The 18,294-nt window shown below is 46.1% G+C and overlaps 1 protein-coding gene across 1 annotated transcript in view; it reads left to right on the forward strand.

Annotated features, from left to right (window-relative positions):
• The first annotated feature begins 3,282 nt into the window (after positions 1-3,282).
• Positions 3,283-18,294, forward strand: part of MAP2K1 (mitogen-activated protein kinase kinase 1) — a 38,734-nt gene continuing 23,722 nt past the window's right edge. Inside the window, exon 1 of the mRNA XM_083713226.1 lies at positions 3,283-3,722. Coding sequence (XP_083569352.1) covers positions 3,643-3,722 — 80 coding nt within the window. The 5' untranslated portion in view covers positions 3,283-3,642. The remainder of the gene's footprint in view (positions 3,723-18,294) is intronic.

An 18,294-nucleotide genomic window follows, 5' to 3' on the forward strand; every position in this document is an offset into this window, starting at 1 on the left:
GTCTAATCCTCTTAATACCATCCAAGCAAATTCTGTAGTTTACCTAAGTGCTGAGTGCAGGAGTCTCCTCAGAAGCAAATCTTATTTTATTTGTTGTGGTTTACTTACGTGTAAGTGGAGTTAGGACTGCGGCTGTCAGACTGTATGCTTTGGGCTCAAGCTGTGCGAGTCTAGGGATTGCCATTTCTGACCCACAAGTCCTCACTTTTGCTCTGTCACACCTCTTTTACTTGGAGTAAATACAACACACAGTTTCTATCCCCCCCCCCCTTTCTTGGCAGGGAGCTAGTGCCTTTTAAAAAGTCCATGGCAGGCAGAAATTATCTACGACAAGATTCAGGATCAGCACGACTCAAGAGGAGCAATCATTCCAAGAATCTGTTCACCCAATTTGGCCTCCAGAGTTCAAAGTGAATTATACCATGAGAGACAAACGCCTATATGCCTTATTACACTGAAGCTTTGTACCCATTACCAGCTTAAAACTCAGCTAGGTTGTTCTTTTTCCTCAATTTGGATTGAAGCTGGTTTGAGGGGGAAATGCAGCAAAATGCAGTGTAAAAAGGTAAAGGGACCCCTGACCATTAGTTCCAGTCGTGACCGACTCTGGGGTTGCGGCGCTCATCTCGCTTTATTGGCCGAGGGAGCCAACGTACAGCTTCTGGGTCATGTGGCCAGCACAACTAAGCCGCTTCTGGCAAACCAGAGCAGCGCACGGAAACGCCGTTTACCTTCCTGCCGGAGTGGTACCTATTTATCTACTTGCACTTTGATGTGCTTTAGAACTGCTAAGTTGGCAGGAGCTGGGACTGAGCAACGGGAGCTCACCCTGTCGCAGGAATCTGAACCACCGACCTTCAGATCGGCAAGTCCTAGGCTCTGTGGTTTAACCCACAGCGTTACCCACGTCCCAAAATGCAGTATACTGTTATATATTTTTTAAAAAAACAAAAACCAAGAGAACAGGATGCAATATAGACACAGATTGTAACTCATATAATGTGTGCACCACTTTCCAGACCAGCAGTGGGAGCACACTGGATGCAGCGTAAACAGAAATATGCACGCAGTCTGAATTTGTTCCTTTGAGGTTCTCCCAGCTACTTTCATTACTTCTCTTCCTTCTTAATTGTTCTGGCATGACATTTGGCTCTGGATAGGACACTACTGCAAAACTTCCACGGCAATCACAATTTGCTTCTAGCATTTGTGCAATGTTTTTAATTTAATTAGGTTGATGCTTTTATGGGACCTTTATTTATTGTCAAGATTAATCTAGAAAATAGAAAAGCAATGCTCATCCTAAATCTTATATCAAATTTCTGCAGTTTGTTATGCTTTTTGTAGTTATAAAGTAGGTATACCAAATATTAAACAAAAATGTTCATGTTAAAAAACATTTGAAAAAGAAGTACTGGAAAAAGAAGTATATGTAAGAGTACCCACTCTTACATATCTACACACAGTCTGTCCTATACGTTCAGGTGCACACACATTGCTGTACCCTATAGTGTCAAGGAGGGACGCGGGTGGCGCTGTGGGTTAAAGCCTCAGCGCCTAGGGCTTGCCGATCGAAAGGTCGGTGGTTCGAATCCCCGCTGCGGGGTGCGCTCCCGTTGCTCGGTCCCAGCGCCTGCCAACCTAGCAGTTCGAAAGCACCCCCGGGTGCAAGTAGATAAATAGGGACCGCTTACTGGCGGGAAGGTAAACGGCGTTTCCGTGTGCAGCTCTGGCTCGCCAGAGCAGCGATGTCACGCTGGCCATGTGACCCGGAAGTGTCTTCGGACAGCGCTGGCCCCTGGCCTCTTGAGTGAGATGGGCGCACAACCCCAGAGTCTGTCAAGACTGGCCCGTACGGGCAGGGGTACCTTTACCTTTACCTTTATAGTGTCAAGGCAGCTTACAGCAATATACTGGTTAAGAGTGTTAGACTTGGACTTGGGAGACCAGGGTACAATTTCCATTTGGTTATGAAGTTCACTGGCTGGCCTTGGGCCGGTGACTTTCTCTCATCCTAATCTCCCTTACAGGGTTTTTGTGAGGATAACACAAGGAGGGAGAAAAGTTGTTTTCCTTCATTTGCAAGGAATCATACAAAACAAAGTGGCACTGATAAAGAAAAGTTCCAGGGTGGCAACAGAAAGCAAACTAAAAATGGTTTTGCAGTTCACCAAAACTATCCAGCAATATCAAGTTATAGGAAAACTGGTGCTATGAACAGTAATCCTTCAAGTTGATTAATTGGTTCCGCAACTTCCATGAACATGACGTGATGCTAATGTGATTCAGGTGAGGGTCAGATGCCTTGTCAATCCGGCCTGCGGCCTGCCCAGGGTATTTAACAATAATATTTTATGTCCTTTAGAGGAGAAATTCTGAAATGTAGAATTTTAAACACCCGTCATCATCCTTGGCTTCACTCCATTTTGTTTATAACACTCTTCCATTTTCTACTAGTTGTGAGGTTGGGGGATGGGGAGGAGCCTCACAAGTAGCCTTTCTTCATCTAAAACTGGCCCTGAGTCCATGTAATGTTCTGGAGCTGTGAGTGGTGCCAAGTCAATTTGTGCCACCGAAGAAGATACAACAGCAAAGAAACACTGCTGATGCGCCTTACTTTAAGTCTCCTATAATAAAGGAAATTATAGGAACCCAAGAATCTGCCTGAGAAACGAGCCAGATCAGTGGTCCATACAGCGCAGTACTGTCTAGACTGGCTGGCAGATAACTCTAGGGCAGCCTTTCTCAACCTGTGGGTCCCCAGATGTTGTTGAACTACAACTCCCATCACCGCTAGCTAGCAAGGCCAGATCTCAGGAATGATGGGAGTTGTAGTCCAACAACATCTGGGGACCCACTGGTCGAGAACCGCTGCTCTAGAGCACGAGGGTTTTCCAAACCCTTTCTGCACACGCCGGGGATTGAACCTGAGACTTGTCCCAGAAACCCGCTGTTCTTGTCCCAGAAACAAGTTGCTTGTAGCTCAGCATTCATTCATTCATTCATTTTTCATTAACTCAGTATTGTCAACGCTGATTCCTGGGAACGATAGGAAGCACCCCAGGAGATGGGGGTGGGGAGGGAATTGAACCTGTGCCCCGTTTTGCATGCGAGAGCTGCCGCTCAGCTGCATCGACTCTTCCCGGGCTGCTCTGGCCCCGGAGCGCGCCTTTCGAGGCCCCTCCCTGCCGCAATTTCCCACGCATCCCGGGCAAAGTAAGGGCAGGGAAGCTTGGCGGAGGCTTCACCCCTCCACAACGTTCATGCGCAAGGCTCTGGGCACATGCGCCCTGCGCTAAGCCGGACCCCTTCGCTCGTCGGGGGAGGACCCTCCGCTGAGGCGCTTCTCTCCCCGCCTTGTTCTTTAAAGCGCGCAGGAGGCGAGAGCTCGTCTCGGCACAGAAGCAGCAGCAGCCGCCGCAGTAAACGCCGCCCAGAAGGTGGCGGAGCGCCCAGGCGAAGCCCGGAAGGCGCAGAGCGAGCCGGCGCCTGCTTCGCCCCGGGCTCCTCCGCTCGGCTTCCGAGCCTCGAGAAGGGAGCGCGCCCAGCGCCGCAGGGCGAGAGGGCAAAGCGCGGGGCTCGGCGGGCGGAGGCAGCGCGGCGCTTTGGCGGGCAGCCTCCTCGGAGCGCGCCAGAGAGACCATGCCGAAGAAGAAGCCCATGCCCATCCAGCTCCACCCCGCGCCCGACGGCTCCGCCATCAACGGGACCAGCGCGGCCGAGTGAGTCAGGCTGTGGGGACGGAGGGGGAGGCAAGCGGAGCAGGGGCCGGGCTGGGGTCCCTCGCCGGGCCGCCCTGGCGCTTTCCTGCCCTCGGAGTGCAGGACTTCTTTCCCCGGACTTCGGTGGAAGATGGGGGCGCGGGGAGGGGGCTTGGAGGGGGGGGGGGAACGACGCCCGGCGGAAATCCAGGAGCCCTCGTTTCCTTTGCATTCTTTGTTGTTGTTGTTGTTGTTTAGTCGTTTAGTAGTGTCCGACTCTTCGTGACCCCCTGGACCAGAGCACACCAGGCACTCCTGTCTTCCACTGCCTCCCGCAGTTTGGTCAAACTCATGCTGGTAGCTTCCAGAACACTATCCAACCATCTCATCCTCTGTCGTCCCCTTCTCCTTGTGACCTCCATCTTTCCCAACATGAGGGTCTTTTCCAGGGAGTCTTCTCTTCTCATGAGGTGGCCAAAGTATTGGAGCCTCAGCTTCAGGATCTGTCAATCCAGTGAGCACTCAGGGCTGATTTCCTTAAGAATGGAGAGGTTTGATCTTCTTGCAGTCCATGGGACTCTCAAGAGTCTCCTCCAGCACCATAATTCAAAAGCATCAATTCTTCGCATTCTTAGTTGCTTTTAAAGTAGTTGTTCGAAACTGTAGGCTGAAGAGCACAGGGATATTATTGTGGGTTCGGGCTCGTGTGTAGGGGTCTTTTCAAAGAAAGGGAGGAAATGACAGAATGGACTACTGAGACTCGGAATCTGTGCTTATTAAACCACTTCTGCCCGCCAAAGATAAAATTATGGCTGGAGGTTAAGTTGTAAACTGCCCTAGTGCAAGGACTCGCTAGCTACAGGTTTCTCTGCTGAAGACGGTTGTAGAGGACTTCCCCGAATGTTTTGTAGCTGCTGCATCGCTAAAAGCAGCGCCTGTGAAAAAGAGACACTTTGAAAAAATTATTTGTGAGTAGGCAGAGCCTTTCCGCACCCTCCGGCTCCAGTCTGCAGTGACAGTTTTGTGGCCGCCAAAACTGCATTAAGTGTTTGCAGGAAATGCTACTTAAACGCGCAAGTAAGACACCTGCAATAATGTTTGCATAACCCCACAGAATCGCCATACTGTGCTGTGGCTATGCTGACTACAGGCTATTCCAACAAAGTGGATGTTCTCTGACATCTCCAGATAACAGAACTGAAGATGTTCTTCTGTTTGCACATCACAATCCGGGCGCTGGGGATGAAGGGTGGAGTGCGGGATGAAACAGCAAGCAGCTCATTGCCTTAGGCTCTCATTTGAAATGATACCAAGATGTTTGCATTAATCAAAACGATCGCCTTTGATCGTCAGGATTACCTGTGAATTGACAACTCTGATTGCCTGGAAAGTTCTATATTGAAGCCTTCTGCCTAGTGAAGGGTGGGGGAATGAATAGGACAAGCAGGTCCCCAGGTTCCTTTCCATTGCAGTGCTGAGATGTACGCAATGGAATTCACGGAATCCGATATTGTATTTCCAGAGTCAGATACAAACTGACACTTTCAGGACTGACAGGAAATTTGGGGGGGGCGTGCTAATTGGAATTTATCAGCTGGCTTTTGTACTTTCTGAATGCTCTCTCATAGTCCCAGGGTCAAAAAGCTTATAAACCTACATTTAGAAATGCAAGGTTAAAAGTAAAAACGCAATTTTGAAAGTATGTACTTTTATACAGTTTTCCTTTAGTTTTTCTTATTCACAGATTGATGTAGAAACCATACACAACAGAACCATGCAAAAGTGACACTGCCCAGAAATGGATTGATTCTTCCTTTCCTAAAGTGAGAGTTCTGCTGTTGGTTTGTCAGGGTCCTGTAATCCTTTTCCATTTTTCAGACTTGTAGATGAATTGTTGTTGGGCATAACCACCCACATAATGTTTTTACGTTCACGAGTCCATTTTTTAATGATTCCTGTATATGTAGAAAAATGTTTTCCATTGGATATCCACACGACTCTTTGAAGTGAGAGGCTCCCCTCAAAAAGGCAGGGTAGATTTTTTTTTATTTCTTATTTATTTGTATCACCATATCATAAACTACCCAGGCATTTTTCAATGTGAAAACATACAATACCATTTTAAAATAAGAGAGAGAGATTCATCAAGGTGACTGGCTATTCAAAATAAAAATTAAACTGCTGCAAATAACAATATTTCCTTTAAAAATCCACATGGATGGATGGATAGACCTTTTCTGGTGTGCCAATTCCCCCTTCAGAATACTTCCACAAGCAATCGCAGTGGCAAAAATTGTGCTAAGGTCAATGGAACAATGAATCACTCTTCTGGAAATGGTTAAATGCTATTGAGAATTGAACATAGGTTCTGACTCAACCCGTGTGCAAACTCAGGCTGCTAAGTAAGCTTAGCAGACCTGAGGTAAAAAGGCTAGGACTTCTTATCAGTTAGTTGCTAGGGTAGGATGAGGAAGTAGAAGGCAAAAGTAGGTTTCACAATGAAGGAAGGAACTGCTGAGCTTCTGTAAGAAGCTGGTGCTAATTTAACATTCTTAAATGGTCTGTAGTCATGAGAGGTGTTTGGGATGGCCAAGTTTGCAAATGTCAGCAAATTGTTCAGGATGGTGAAAACCCAAGCGGAATCTGGAAAGCTCCAGGATGATCTGCCTATATGGTATGACTGGGTAACAAAATGGCAAATGAGGTTAAGTGTAAGTTAATTGCAAAGTGATGCGCATTCAGATACACTGATGGGCTCTGGTGGTGCCTGACCTTGAAAGAGATATTGGGGACACGGTGGATAGCTCAATGTGAGTGCCAATTTGGTACCCGGCTGAAATGAGTGAGACAAATTCTGTACTGGGAAGTATTAGGAAGCGGGATGAAAACACACCTGGTGTCATTCTGCCTTGATGTAAATCTATGGTGCAACTGTGTTTGGAATTCTGTGTGCAGCTCTGGTTGCCTGCTCTCTAGAGGGGTATCTTAGTTCTATAAAAAGGTGGAAAAAGAGGTTGGAGCATTTTTCCATTGCAGAAGGGCTAAATAATGTTGGACATATTAATTTGGGGTGAAACTAAACAGAAGTCGTAAGAGAGGTTTATAAAATGATGTATTGCGGAGGATAGACTAGGTAGATACATGGAGTGGATAGAGAAACACTTTTCTCAATTTCTTAGAACTTGCAGCCAATGAACTTGCAGCAAATGATATACAGTGGTGCCTCACAAGACGAAATTAATCCGTTCCGTGAGGCTCTTCGTATAGCGGTTTTTTCGTCTTGCGAAGCAAGCCCATTGACAGCTTAGCGGATTAGCGCTATTAGCGGTTTAGCGGCTTTTAGCGGCTCCGCTGATAAGCGGCTTATCAGCGGATCAGCTGATAAGCGGCTTAGCGGCTTAGGAAAAGGGGGGGAGGGGAAAAAACCCGCAGGAACTCGCAAGACATTTCGTCTTGCGAAGCAAGCCCATAGGGAAATTCGTTTTGCGAAGCGCCTCCAAAACGGAAAACCCTTTCGTCTAGCGGGTTTTCCGTCTTGCGAGGCGTTCATCTTGCGGGGCACCACTGTATAGCAGGCATGCCCAACTGTCTAGAGAATGCAATCTACTCCCAGTGTAATAAAACTGGCAGTGATCTATCCATTGTCATTGCCAATAGTTCTTGAGCTTTTGGGGGGGGGGCGACCAGAGTTAGTTGTTGACCTTTTTTTTTTAGGGGGATGACCAGAGGAATAGCACACTTGTTGATGGAGTATAGGAGGATATGCAAGCTGTCTTAGCAGCGATGCTAATTAGTGCTGGGGGCGAGGAGATCGTTCTCAGGAGCAACTGGGCGAACACTTTCAAATATCCCATAATCGACCTGGGACACCCTGGCGATCTACCTGTCGATCATGGCCGACCTGTTGGACATTGCTGATATATAGTATCTTTTTAAAAAATTATTCATACAATGCGTTATGTCTACCTGGAAAATGCTGGTGTGGAATGTATAACAGAGACCTGGTTTGCTTAAGGGGTTCAGGCTGAGCCTCTCAGATTGGGGTGCTACATGAGCTTTTGCTTGAGTGTTGAAGAGGTGGGGTTTCTATAGCCCATCTCCTTTGTCTGATACTCACTTCAGGAATTGTTTGGTTCTGAGTGTCTGTAATTGTCGTCATTGTTACATATTTATTTGTACCCCACCTTTCCCCCTGATGGGACTCAAGGCAGCTTACAGATAAAAGCTAGAGTCACTAAAAACATAGGAAAAACAGTCATTAAAAAGCAATTAATAATAGAATTAAAACTATATACATATATAAAATCGTGATTAAAGCTTACGAACGGTTACAATAAAAATAGCACGTCAGAAGCCGTTTCATTAAAAGCAGTCAATTCCAAAAGCCTGTAGGAACAAGGAGGTTTTCACCTGCTGGTGGAAGGAGAACAAGGAGGGAACCAGGATAGCTTTTGCAGGACTCTCTAGTTCCAGAGTCTGGGAGCAGCCACCAAGAAGGCCCTTTTCCGCGTTCCTATCAGGCGTGGCAGTCTGTGGGTACTAGTAATGACTGTTGTTATGGACAAATCACTATTTGATCAGGTCTGGGCTGTCTGCTGCAATTAAGCTCCATAGATGTGGAGGACCAGTTTTGATGGTTTGACCCTGAAGATTGGTAGACCCTCAGAACTTCCCACAGATTTGGCCAGCAGTCTTACCGAGGCTGTAGCCTACCCCTGGATCAGGAAGTGACCTGAGCCATTGAGACGACTGCTTCCTAATGTTATTGGCCAAGCCATAGAGTCAATTTAGCTCTTTGGTTTTTAGCTCTGCACCATATCAATGAAACTGCAAGGTTGACTGTTGGAGAGCAGATGGTGGAAAACTCAAAGGGAATATGATCAAGCACAGACTGGAGCCCATTTTAGAGCTTATACTACTGCTGTGGAGAAAGCTCACTTCACCACCACCATTGATTCTGCACAATGCCAGCAAATGCAGCTCTTCTCAGTGGTGAAAGGCCTGTGCTATAGAGGCCCAATGGATCAACCTGTTTAACTTTCAAAGGCCCATAGGTGCCTTCTGCGGATGAGATCACTCATGTCAGCTCTGGCATAGTTTTGACAGAATCTGAGAAAGATACAGCTAGAACACTGTCTGGCCCTGTTATGAATTATTTTTAGCTTGAACAGCCTGAGGATGTTGATAAGTTGCTTAGAGGGTTGAGACATCATGCTTGCTTGTTGGATCCCTACCTTTCCTAGCTGATAAAATTAGCCAGTGCCAGGTTAACAATCAGAGGAGGTAAATGCTTTTTTTGCTTCTGGTGTGGAGATGTTGGAGGGCTGGCCCTGCATTTTAACTTGCCAAATTTGTGACCGCCACACCAATGCTGCCTTTTAAAAATCATTTTCATCGTATGCTTCATTCAGGAGGGAAAGAAAGTATTTTTTTGTTCTTTAAACCAGCCTTTCCCAGTCTGGTATGCAGTGGGTGCTGGGAGTTGTAGTCCAAAACGTCTGAAGGGCACCAGGTTGGGGAAGGCTGCTTAGTGTAGACATTGGATAGGAATATGTTGATTTTATTTGGAGAGCTTTAATTATGCAACTCAGTGTTGGTAACGCCAGAGATAAAACGAGGCCAGCTCCTAACGTCTCCTTTCTGTGTTGGTACTGCTCTATTATATAACCTTTTCGTTGTTGCTCTCAACATCATTTTGTTCTTAATGCTTTTGCTATGCACGTCTGTTCTTCTGTTCCTCCATAAATATAATTTTGTCTTAGATGGGAAGTATGTGCCTTGCAAGCAGCTCTCAGAGAGGCAGCTATTGCTTTAGAAGAGGCCCTGTGCTTCCGGCGAAGGGCAGGGGACTTGGGTGTAAGCAAGGTGGTCAATCTGGTGCCTTCCAGATGTAATTGGACTGCAATTCCAAGCATTCTGGACAACTAACCATGGTAAGGTAAAGGGACCCCTGACCATTAGGTCCAGTCGTGACCAACTCTGGGGTTGCAGCGCTCATCTCGCTTTACTGGCCGAGGGCACCACCCCTCATACTGTAACAAAGCCTGTATAACTGCAGTAGCCACACATTCTCACCCTGTTTATGCCCTGCCTCCATTTCCTGTTTTGTCCGTTGTGTCTGTTTCTAGACTGTAATCCCCTTGGGGCACAGACCTGTCCTTTTGTCCATGGATAACGATATATATAAGCAATTATGTATGCATGTGTATCTTTCATTTATATTGTGTCTTTCCTCTAGAAAAGTACATTTTATCACAATTATTTATGCCAGCATACAAATCCTCCCAAGTAGCATCAATGCAGTTGTTGTTGTTGTTTTTTTAAAAAAAGCACAGCAGCTATAAGGTTCCCTTAGCTTTTTATCCTCACAACAACCCCCTGTGAGGCTGGTGTTGCTGAGAGATTGTGACCCACCCATAGCTGCCTAGCGGGCTTTGTGGCTGTGTGAGGATCTGAACATGGGTCTTCTTAGTCCCTAGTGGTGTGTGTGTGTGTGAGAGAGAGAGAGAGCTGCCCTGAGGTTAACACATTGTGCATCTGATAGAGTGTACTTTAGTTCATAGAAAGCTTATGCTTATAATACATTGGTTAATTCTTCAGGTGCCAAATGAGTCCATTTAGTAAAATGACAGTCTCTCTTTTTTTACATCATCTGTCTCTAAAATGGCTTCACTTACGTTTTTGTCGTCTAAGTGCTTATTGCTTGGGGGGGGGGATCCATCTAGTTTGTTTAAAACAGTCTCCTTTTCCGTTCCTACTGATAATATGTTAACCAGTCCACCCTGGTTGTGAAAGGGTGTATTTTGCGAGCAGGGCATTATGAATTTAGCATAATTCCAAGCTAATGGTGGAACTGTTTGTTATTAAATGCACTTTTCAAATCCACCTTAAATCCCTATTCAGTTCCAAGCACAGATTGGCAGGCCAGCTTTGCAATCTACCCCCAGGAGAAATAAAATATTCTCATCAGTGTCCATTTTAATTATAAAGAGCTAGGTAGAAATGTACAAGGGAAAGCGTGTAGGCAGTGTTTCTTAACCCTTGTATGTGTTGCCACTTGAGATTCTTTAAAAATGAAATTTATGAGCAATTAATTACTGTATGTTGGTGATGATGCAAAAAAAGGGGGGGAGAGAAAAAAGGAGGGGGAATCACCTCCGGGCAACGTTCACCAAGGTAACCTCTAAGACAAGTTCTGGATTCTGGGAGCATGTCACTTCCCTTGGCTGCAAGGGTTCCTGTGTTCAACCTGCAGGCAAGGCCATTCATGGAATAATTGAATTGTAGATTGGGAAGGGACCACAAGGGTTATCTAGTCCAACCCCCTGCAGTGCAGGAATCTTTTGCTCAGCACAGGGTTCGACTCCATTACCCTGAGATTAAGAGTCTCACGCAGTACAGACTGAGAAAAGATTTGTGTTTGATATTTGGATACAAAATGATGCTGTGTGATAACACGAACCGTTTTGATGCGTTTTCATGTTGTTAAATTGTACTGGAAGGAAATCCACTCATGGGAGATAAGTACACATTTTTAGATGCAGAGGACCAGTGTTAGAAACTGAGATATGAAAGCTAGGAGCAAAATGGCACCTTAAACCTAGGTTTTGGATGCAACAACGGAATGTCTAGGCACACTTTTTTTATAACAAGAATGCAAAGCTGAAAATGAATGAACTGCAGCTGAAATATTATGTTCATTTTTTCACATAGTCTAGTTCTTACCCTGTCCCACCCCTTTATATTCTTATGAGGGTCCCTTCTCCAGTCTTCAGAGAGTAGCTGGAAATGGGGAGCAGAAAAAGATCCTCCTTTCCTTCCACTCTGCAGTTTTTATCTGAAATCTTAGGTGCAGTACTGCGCCCTGAGCTCAGAAACTACTCAAGCTAATGAAATTCCCTGTCGCAAAATACGCCTAGAACAATGGGAGTTTTGAACATTGCAGAGGACCTTTTAGGAAGCATCACAGCATCCTGATATAGCACATGCTTTGCATTCGTGAGATTTCACCCCAGTATCTCCAGGTAGGACTGGGAAGGTCTGAACCCTTGAAGGGCCACTGCCAGTCAGTGTAGGCAGTGCTGGGCCAGGTAGCAAAACAGTTTGACTCAGGATGAGGCAGTGCAAAGAGCAGGGGTCAGCTGACCCTCCAGGGATGTGAGGGCACATTTGGAGTTTTTAAAGAGTGTTGTGGGTGTGGGCAGCTGCAGAAAGTTGCAAGTGCAATCCCGCAGTATGTGTCTTTGTTGTCATTTTTCTTTTACTCACACATCTCTCTCTCTCTCTCTCTCTCTCACACACACACACACACAGAGAGAGAGAGAGAGAGAGAGAGAGAGAGAGAGAGAGAGGTAGGTCGGTCCAGGCTGCTCTATCCACTTCCAGCCCAGGGAAAGTGACTGATAAGTGTGAGGGAATTCTTTCTGCAGTGGGCAAAAGATTGCTTTCGTCCAGCATTCTCTTCCACTCCTGACAGCAGACAGACAGATGTTTCTGGAAACTTCACAGCAGGACCCCAAAGCAGCAACCTCTCCATTGCTGGTGGCATTTTCCTGACATCTGGTATACAGTGGTTTCTCTTGAGGCTAATTTCTCTGGTCAGAAACCACTTTCCTTTGGCAAAACCCCTTCTGGCTTCTGTCAGCTCCAGAAGATTCCGTTCCATTTTTATTGATATGCTAAGGCAGCCTTGCCAACCTGGTGCCCCTCAGATGTTTGGGGCTGATGGAAGTTGGAATCCCAAACACCTGGGGGGCACCAGGTTGGCAAAAGGCAGCACCAAAGACTTTGGTTGAGTCTGTCAGGAAGGGAAGCATTCCTTGTGCAAGTGCTTTCTGATTAATGTTATTAGTGGAACTGAATGGTGAACTTTCCCCCTGCCTTCCAGGCGGGCAAATTCCCCTTCCTTCCTCACCCCAGCCGCAAAAGGGTTGCATCCGAGGACACGTTGACTCCGAGAACCGCATGCCAAAAGTCTTTGTTGGCTGTTACCCTGCAGCAAAGCAGCAGCTGTTCGAAGGGTGAAATGGACCATTTGCCGCTCAGAAATTCTTAGCAAACATCTGCTCTCGGATGGACGGAAGGTCTCTCTCCTACTCAAAGCCCTGTCTGAACAGGAAAAGAGCAAATTCCTTTGGAACGTTGTTGGCTGGCATTCCTCAGTGACCGTGACACGATTTATGGCCTCTCTGAGAGATTTCATCACTTCTTAGACATTCCATCAGGAATGTGTGTGCTAATGTCAGGGGCAAGGAGGGCTCCAGGAAGCTGATTAACTTAATCTTCAATCTCTGGAGGAGATTCTCAGAGTCAGCTGTATATTGTCAGAGAAGACGTTTAAATGCTTACATGCTAGTGTAGTGGATTTTCTGCAATTTAACACTCCAGTTGTGATAGAATTGTAGAGTTGGAAAGGGACCCTGAGGATTGTCTAGTCCAATCCCCTGCAATGTAGGAATATGCAGCCGGGGCCGAACCTGCAACCTTGGCGTTATCAGCACCATGCTCTAACCAACTGAGCTATCCAGATGGTAGTGTTCAAGACAGCTTTTATTTGGTCGCAACAGTGGTTGCTGGGGAATCAACAAGAGTGGAGACCACAGGCCTATAATAAAGGCTCATATAGAGGCATTCCCTTGCCTTGGCTTGACGCAGGTGTAGAAATTAAGCAATATTCTTGGAGGGAAAGCATGCCTGCATTATCAGAGCTTGGGTGCCTGATTCAGCAGGAAGATTTCAGTGTCTGCTTTCTATCAAGCTGGTCCAAGCCTGAGATTTTTCCTGCACAAACTTCTTGACACATACAATAAGCAGATTCTCCTAACAATGTCCTTTCACACAGTCTTCTTACAGGTCTTCTTCTTTTTTGGTGATCACTCGTAGCCGAGTAAGATTGTCTTCCATAAACACAGTTTTAACAATGAGTCCGTAAGTGACTGTGGAGGCCAATTCTGGACCCACATGTCCTTCCACAGTGGGGACATTGGTTTCCAGGCAGGAGCTGATCACGCTGTGGATTTGCCAAGCGTGCCTTCCTCTTAGCACGTTTCTCCCTTGGGTTCTGAGTTCAAGTGTCTTCAAAGTCCACAACACCTTTGGTAAAGGCTGTTCTCCAACTGGAGCGCTCGCAGGCCAGTGTTTCCCAGTTGTCGGTGTTTATACTACATTTTTTTAGATTTGCCTTGAGACAGTCTTTAAACCTATCAGTGTGTTCATCAATACAGTGGTACCTCGGGTTACATACGCTTCAGGTTACAGACTCCACTAATCCAGAAATAGTACCTCGGGTTAAGAACTTTGCTTCAGGATGAGAACAGAAATTGTGTTCCGGCGGCGCAGCAGCAGCAGGAGGTCCCATTAGCTAAAGTGGTGCTTCAGGTTAAGAACAGTTTCAGGTTAAGAACGGACCTCTGGAATGAATTAAGTACTTAACCTGAGGTACCACTGTACTGCACTAGCATCAAAAATGTCAGAGCCTGAGTAGGGCCTGCTTGCCTGCCTGCCTGCCCCTGCTTGCTTCTAGGTGAGAGCACAGCCTAGGGAACTCGGTTGCTGCTGTGTGCACCCAAATGAATGGGGGGGAGGGGAGAGGACCCTGGAGGAAGAGGAGAAGGAGGTGGTCCCAGCAGAGCCTTGGTGCTTATGTGGGACTTGCTCAGCTGGTGGCTATTCTGTAAAGTGATTTTTTTTTTTCAGGTAATGGTACCAGTACAGCTCCTTGTCAAGGGTGCCATGAGACTAGGAAGCGAAAGATCTATCTGTGTCTGAGATCCTTGAGGGCTGCTGCCAGTCAGATAGTACCCTGGTATAAGGGAGTTTTCCCAAGGTCCTCAAGGTTGAGCTGCCTTCTGTTATTTCTTGGGATGCTGCTCTTGAAAAGCAATTTAAAAAAATTACTTTACCCTCTTGTTTCAGCCACCGTGTGGAAGCGAGCATGTATTGCTCTTCAAGATGTATGGAGCTGTCTGCAGAATTTCAGTTTTCACTCTCCCACACCAGCAATTTCCCCAGTTGCAATTGTTCATGCAAATTGTACTGTCAAACACCTCCTACCTTTTCAAAAACAGACAGGTGCGTAGGTGCTTTAGATGAGCACTCGTGCCTTTGCGCCTGTACCCCCGAATCTGTGTCAGTAGATGTGAAAAGCAGCTAGACATGATACGATTCATGCAATTCACCATGACAATGGTTATATATACTGTATCTTTAAAGAGCAAACTGCAGGCACGATGTAAAATTGACCACAAGAGGCAGTGATGGCCACCTGCTTGTATGGCCACCAACTTGTATGGCCACTCAAGGAGGATGTCTTATCGAAGCCAGGGGAAAGGGGGTGTGGTTAGGGAGAGGTGTGGTCCAGAGAGAGTTCTAGGGACCAGGATTTGATCCCTGAGGGTCCCCACCCATGGCCTAGCATGTTATTCTAACTGTTGAATAACAAAGGCATAAATGGGAAAGGCCTGTTTTGCTTCTTATCTGGAGGGGGTGGGCAGTGATCTGCTTAGGCCCTTAGAAGGGTTTGTTTAATTGTGGAATTTGTGGAATGAAGGTTCAGCACAAGAACCATGTGGCTCTCCCCCCCCCCCCCAATAACTTACAGTAGAAATTTATTTTATTTAATAATGGATATATTATCTGTAGATAAATTGGCATTCTACCTGGAATTGTATTGCATTTTCAACCTACAGTGGTCAAAACAAACAGTTTAGAATGAAGCGTTTGTGCAGCATGGGTCAAATCTATCTGTGCAAATCTCTGCGAATGGGGCTGGCAATTTTTCTTGCATGGCTCTTGTCATTTGTCCAGGATATTCTGCCTCTGGCGCCACCTGATCTTTTTCTGTGGAAGCTCCTGGGTCCCAGCTCACCTGGCTCTGAGCCAAGGAGTTCAGTTGACCAGGTGGGCCCTGCCAGCGGATGCTCTTTCAGAAGTGTGAGCTGCTTATTCTGGTCTCCTGCCCTGTCAGAAAACTTCCAGGGCAGGAAGTGAATAATCAGATTGCACTGACATGCAAATATTTACTGCCCTGCGATAAGACAAGTGCTCTGCTCCTCCTCTTAATGAGAGCGGCTTCTAATTTTGTTTTCTGGCTGTTGGGATAAAGGGGCAGAAGGCAGCTGCTTCCACCTGTGCCTCTTCTTGTTTTTAGCTGATGCATCAGTTGTTTTGCAGGGGCTGTGAGAGAGGAACTCTGTTTCTTTGTTTTAATGCGGGGGGGGGGGGTTGGCTAGGAAAACACAATCCTCTTGCATTCTTTGTGTCCCAGGCCTGAAACAGATGCAGATTTCCTGTTTCAGGATATGTTCGGTTTCCCATCTTTCTGTTGTAACAGGAGGAGAAGCACGTGGCAGGTGGAGCAAAGGCTATTACAGGCATTTCATATATGTTGCATAAACCCTACCATTCTGTGACATTGCGTAGAATGCAATTACTCCCTTTTTGTTTGTGAAATGTGCTGATCTGCAAACTTGGGAAACACATGTAGCATACAACCAATTTGCCGCTACTGGGTTCACTTCTGGCCAGAAGTTAGGTGGCTACTAGTCACGACGACTGAACAGGGACAGCCACACTGAAAGCCCTGCTCGGAGTTATTGTGGAGCGGGTTTCTGAGATCTTTGGGACTTTTATTTATTTATTTTATTTCACAACCAGTAATAAAACCTCAAAGCAGCTTACAAAAAGGAGAAACTCTCTTGCAGACCACAGTGAGGAAGCCCATTTGCTGGGTTTCACAATTGGGCAGGATGCTGTTGGACTCTGGTCCTGCTTCCAGGTTTCCCATTGGGGCATCTGGTTGGCCGCTGTAGGAACAGGATGCTGGACTAGATGGGCTTTGGCTTGATCTAGATTCTAGAAGGTAGATTAAGAGGCTGTGACTGACTCCACGGTCACCCAGTGAGCTTCCTGAGTGGGGATTTGAACCCTGATCTCCCAGGTCCTAGTCCAACACTCTAACCACTACACCACACTGGCTTCCCATAGTACTTCTTCTATGGGGCAGCTATATAAATCAAGTAGGTAATGAAATATGGGGAAAGCAAAATGTCACTTAGAGAAGGATCTGAAATATTTTCCTTGAAGCTTGAATTTGTTTTATTCTGGATTGTTTTATCTGATGTTTTAGTGTGTTGTAAACCGCTTTGAGATTTTTTCTTTAAAATATAAAGCGGCATAGAAATGAAATGAATAATAATGATAACAACAACAACAAGAACAATAATATTTCATTGTAAAAATAAATGGTGCCTAGACATTCCGTTGTGGTGACCGTAACCCAGGTTTAAGATGCCTTTTGACAATTAGCTTGTATATCTGAGTTTCTAACACTGATTATTGTTCTGCACGTGTAGACAGATTCAGCCCTTGCTTAGCCACATCCTCTTCATTTGAGCGTAGTTCTTTGTTGATATATCCTCCAAACTTCATGGAGCAAGGGAAATGCAAGCTGGCCGCTGTTTCGTTGCTGGTAGGACTCACTTGGGTGCTTAGCAAATCAAGTGGCTTTTAGATCAGTGTTGTACTTGGTAAAAGGGAGTCAGTTCAAATTCGGCAGAAAATGACTTGAAACAACCAGAGGTATCAGCGATCGGTGTGGACTCTGGAAGAGAAGCTGCCCTCTTGTGTTTCCTTGGTTTTCCTATCCTTTCAGTGAACAGACACGTTTTATTTATGTGGGAAGGGTGGGCGAGGGAGAAGCGCAAGCAAGAAGCTTCCATGGAGCGTGCCCATGGTTATGTAATTGCCTTTGAATTGGCACCGATACGCATCTGAAATATTTACACAAGCTCTGCAGGGTATGATTGCATGTTCTAGCCGTCCCCCTCACTCAATCCGGGAATCCTTTCTGCAGAGGTAGTGATTGCTCACTGGAACATGAGTTAGCACTGCTGAGTCAACGGGGCCACATGGACAATGGAAGTGTTGAGTCAAAGATTAACTCGGTTTCCTGTCCTAAAGGGGTGGCTGGCTTGAATCCAGCTAGATGTTCTTATGCACAGACATTTCCTTTTCCTGTCCATGTTGCATCCACCGCCACCAAACATGCAAGTTCTGCATGTGCTCCAGTTCTGGGGGGGGGGGGGGGGGAGGAGGCAAGCAGAATGCGATATTGGGTTCAGCTGATTTTCAGATTCCTGACAATTTCAGCTTTCGGTTAAAAAGAGAGGTAAAGTCTCCGGGTCTTATGGTTGCAGATAGGTGCTTGGAAGCGCGTTGGCAAGAGCTTCTGAAATCTCTAAAACTTGCAGGGAGTGAAGTGACTAAAGAGGATTTCTAGAATGTGTGTGTTTTCAGTATGCTGCTAAGATATTTGCCCCTCCCTGTGACTAGCAAAACCACAATACAATCTGCAAAACAGTAAAACTGAGTAACAAATGTATAAACAAATGTATAACAAATCAGAAACATTATGCCGATTTCCATGGCACATGTAACGAGAGAAACAGAATTGCACTTCCTGTAGTGCAGAATTCAGATGACCTGGCTTAGAATGTTGATGTTTCTGGCAAGGAATCTATACAGCTCTCATTTTGACTTAGAAATCCTAAACAGTTGGAGCCCTGCATACCTTGTTCCAAGGGCTCGTGGAACG

The sequence above is a fragment of the Podarcis gaigeae genome (assembly GCF_964106915.1).
Source record: "Podarcis gaigeae genome assembly, chromosome: 14".
NCBI classification, from domain to species: domain Eukaryota; kingdom Metazoa; phylum Chordata; class Lepidosauria; order Squamata; family Lacertidae; genus Podarcis; species Podarcis gaigeae.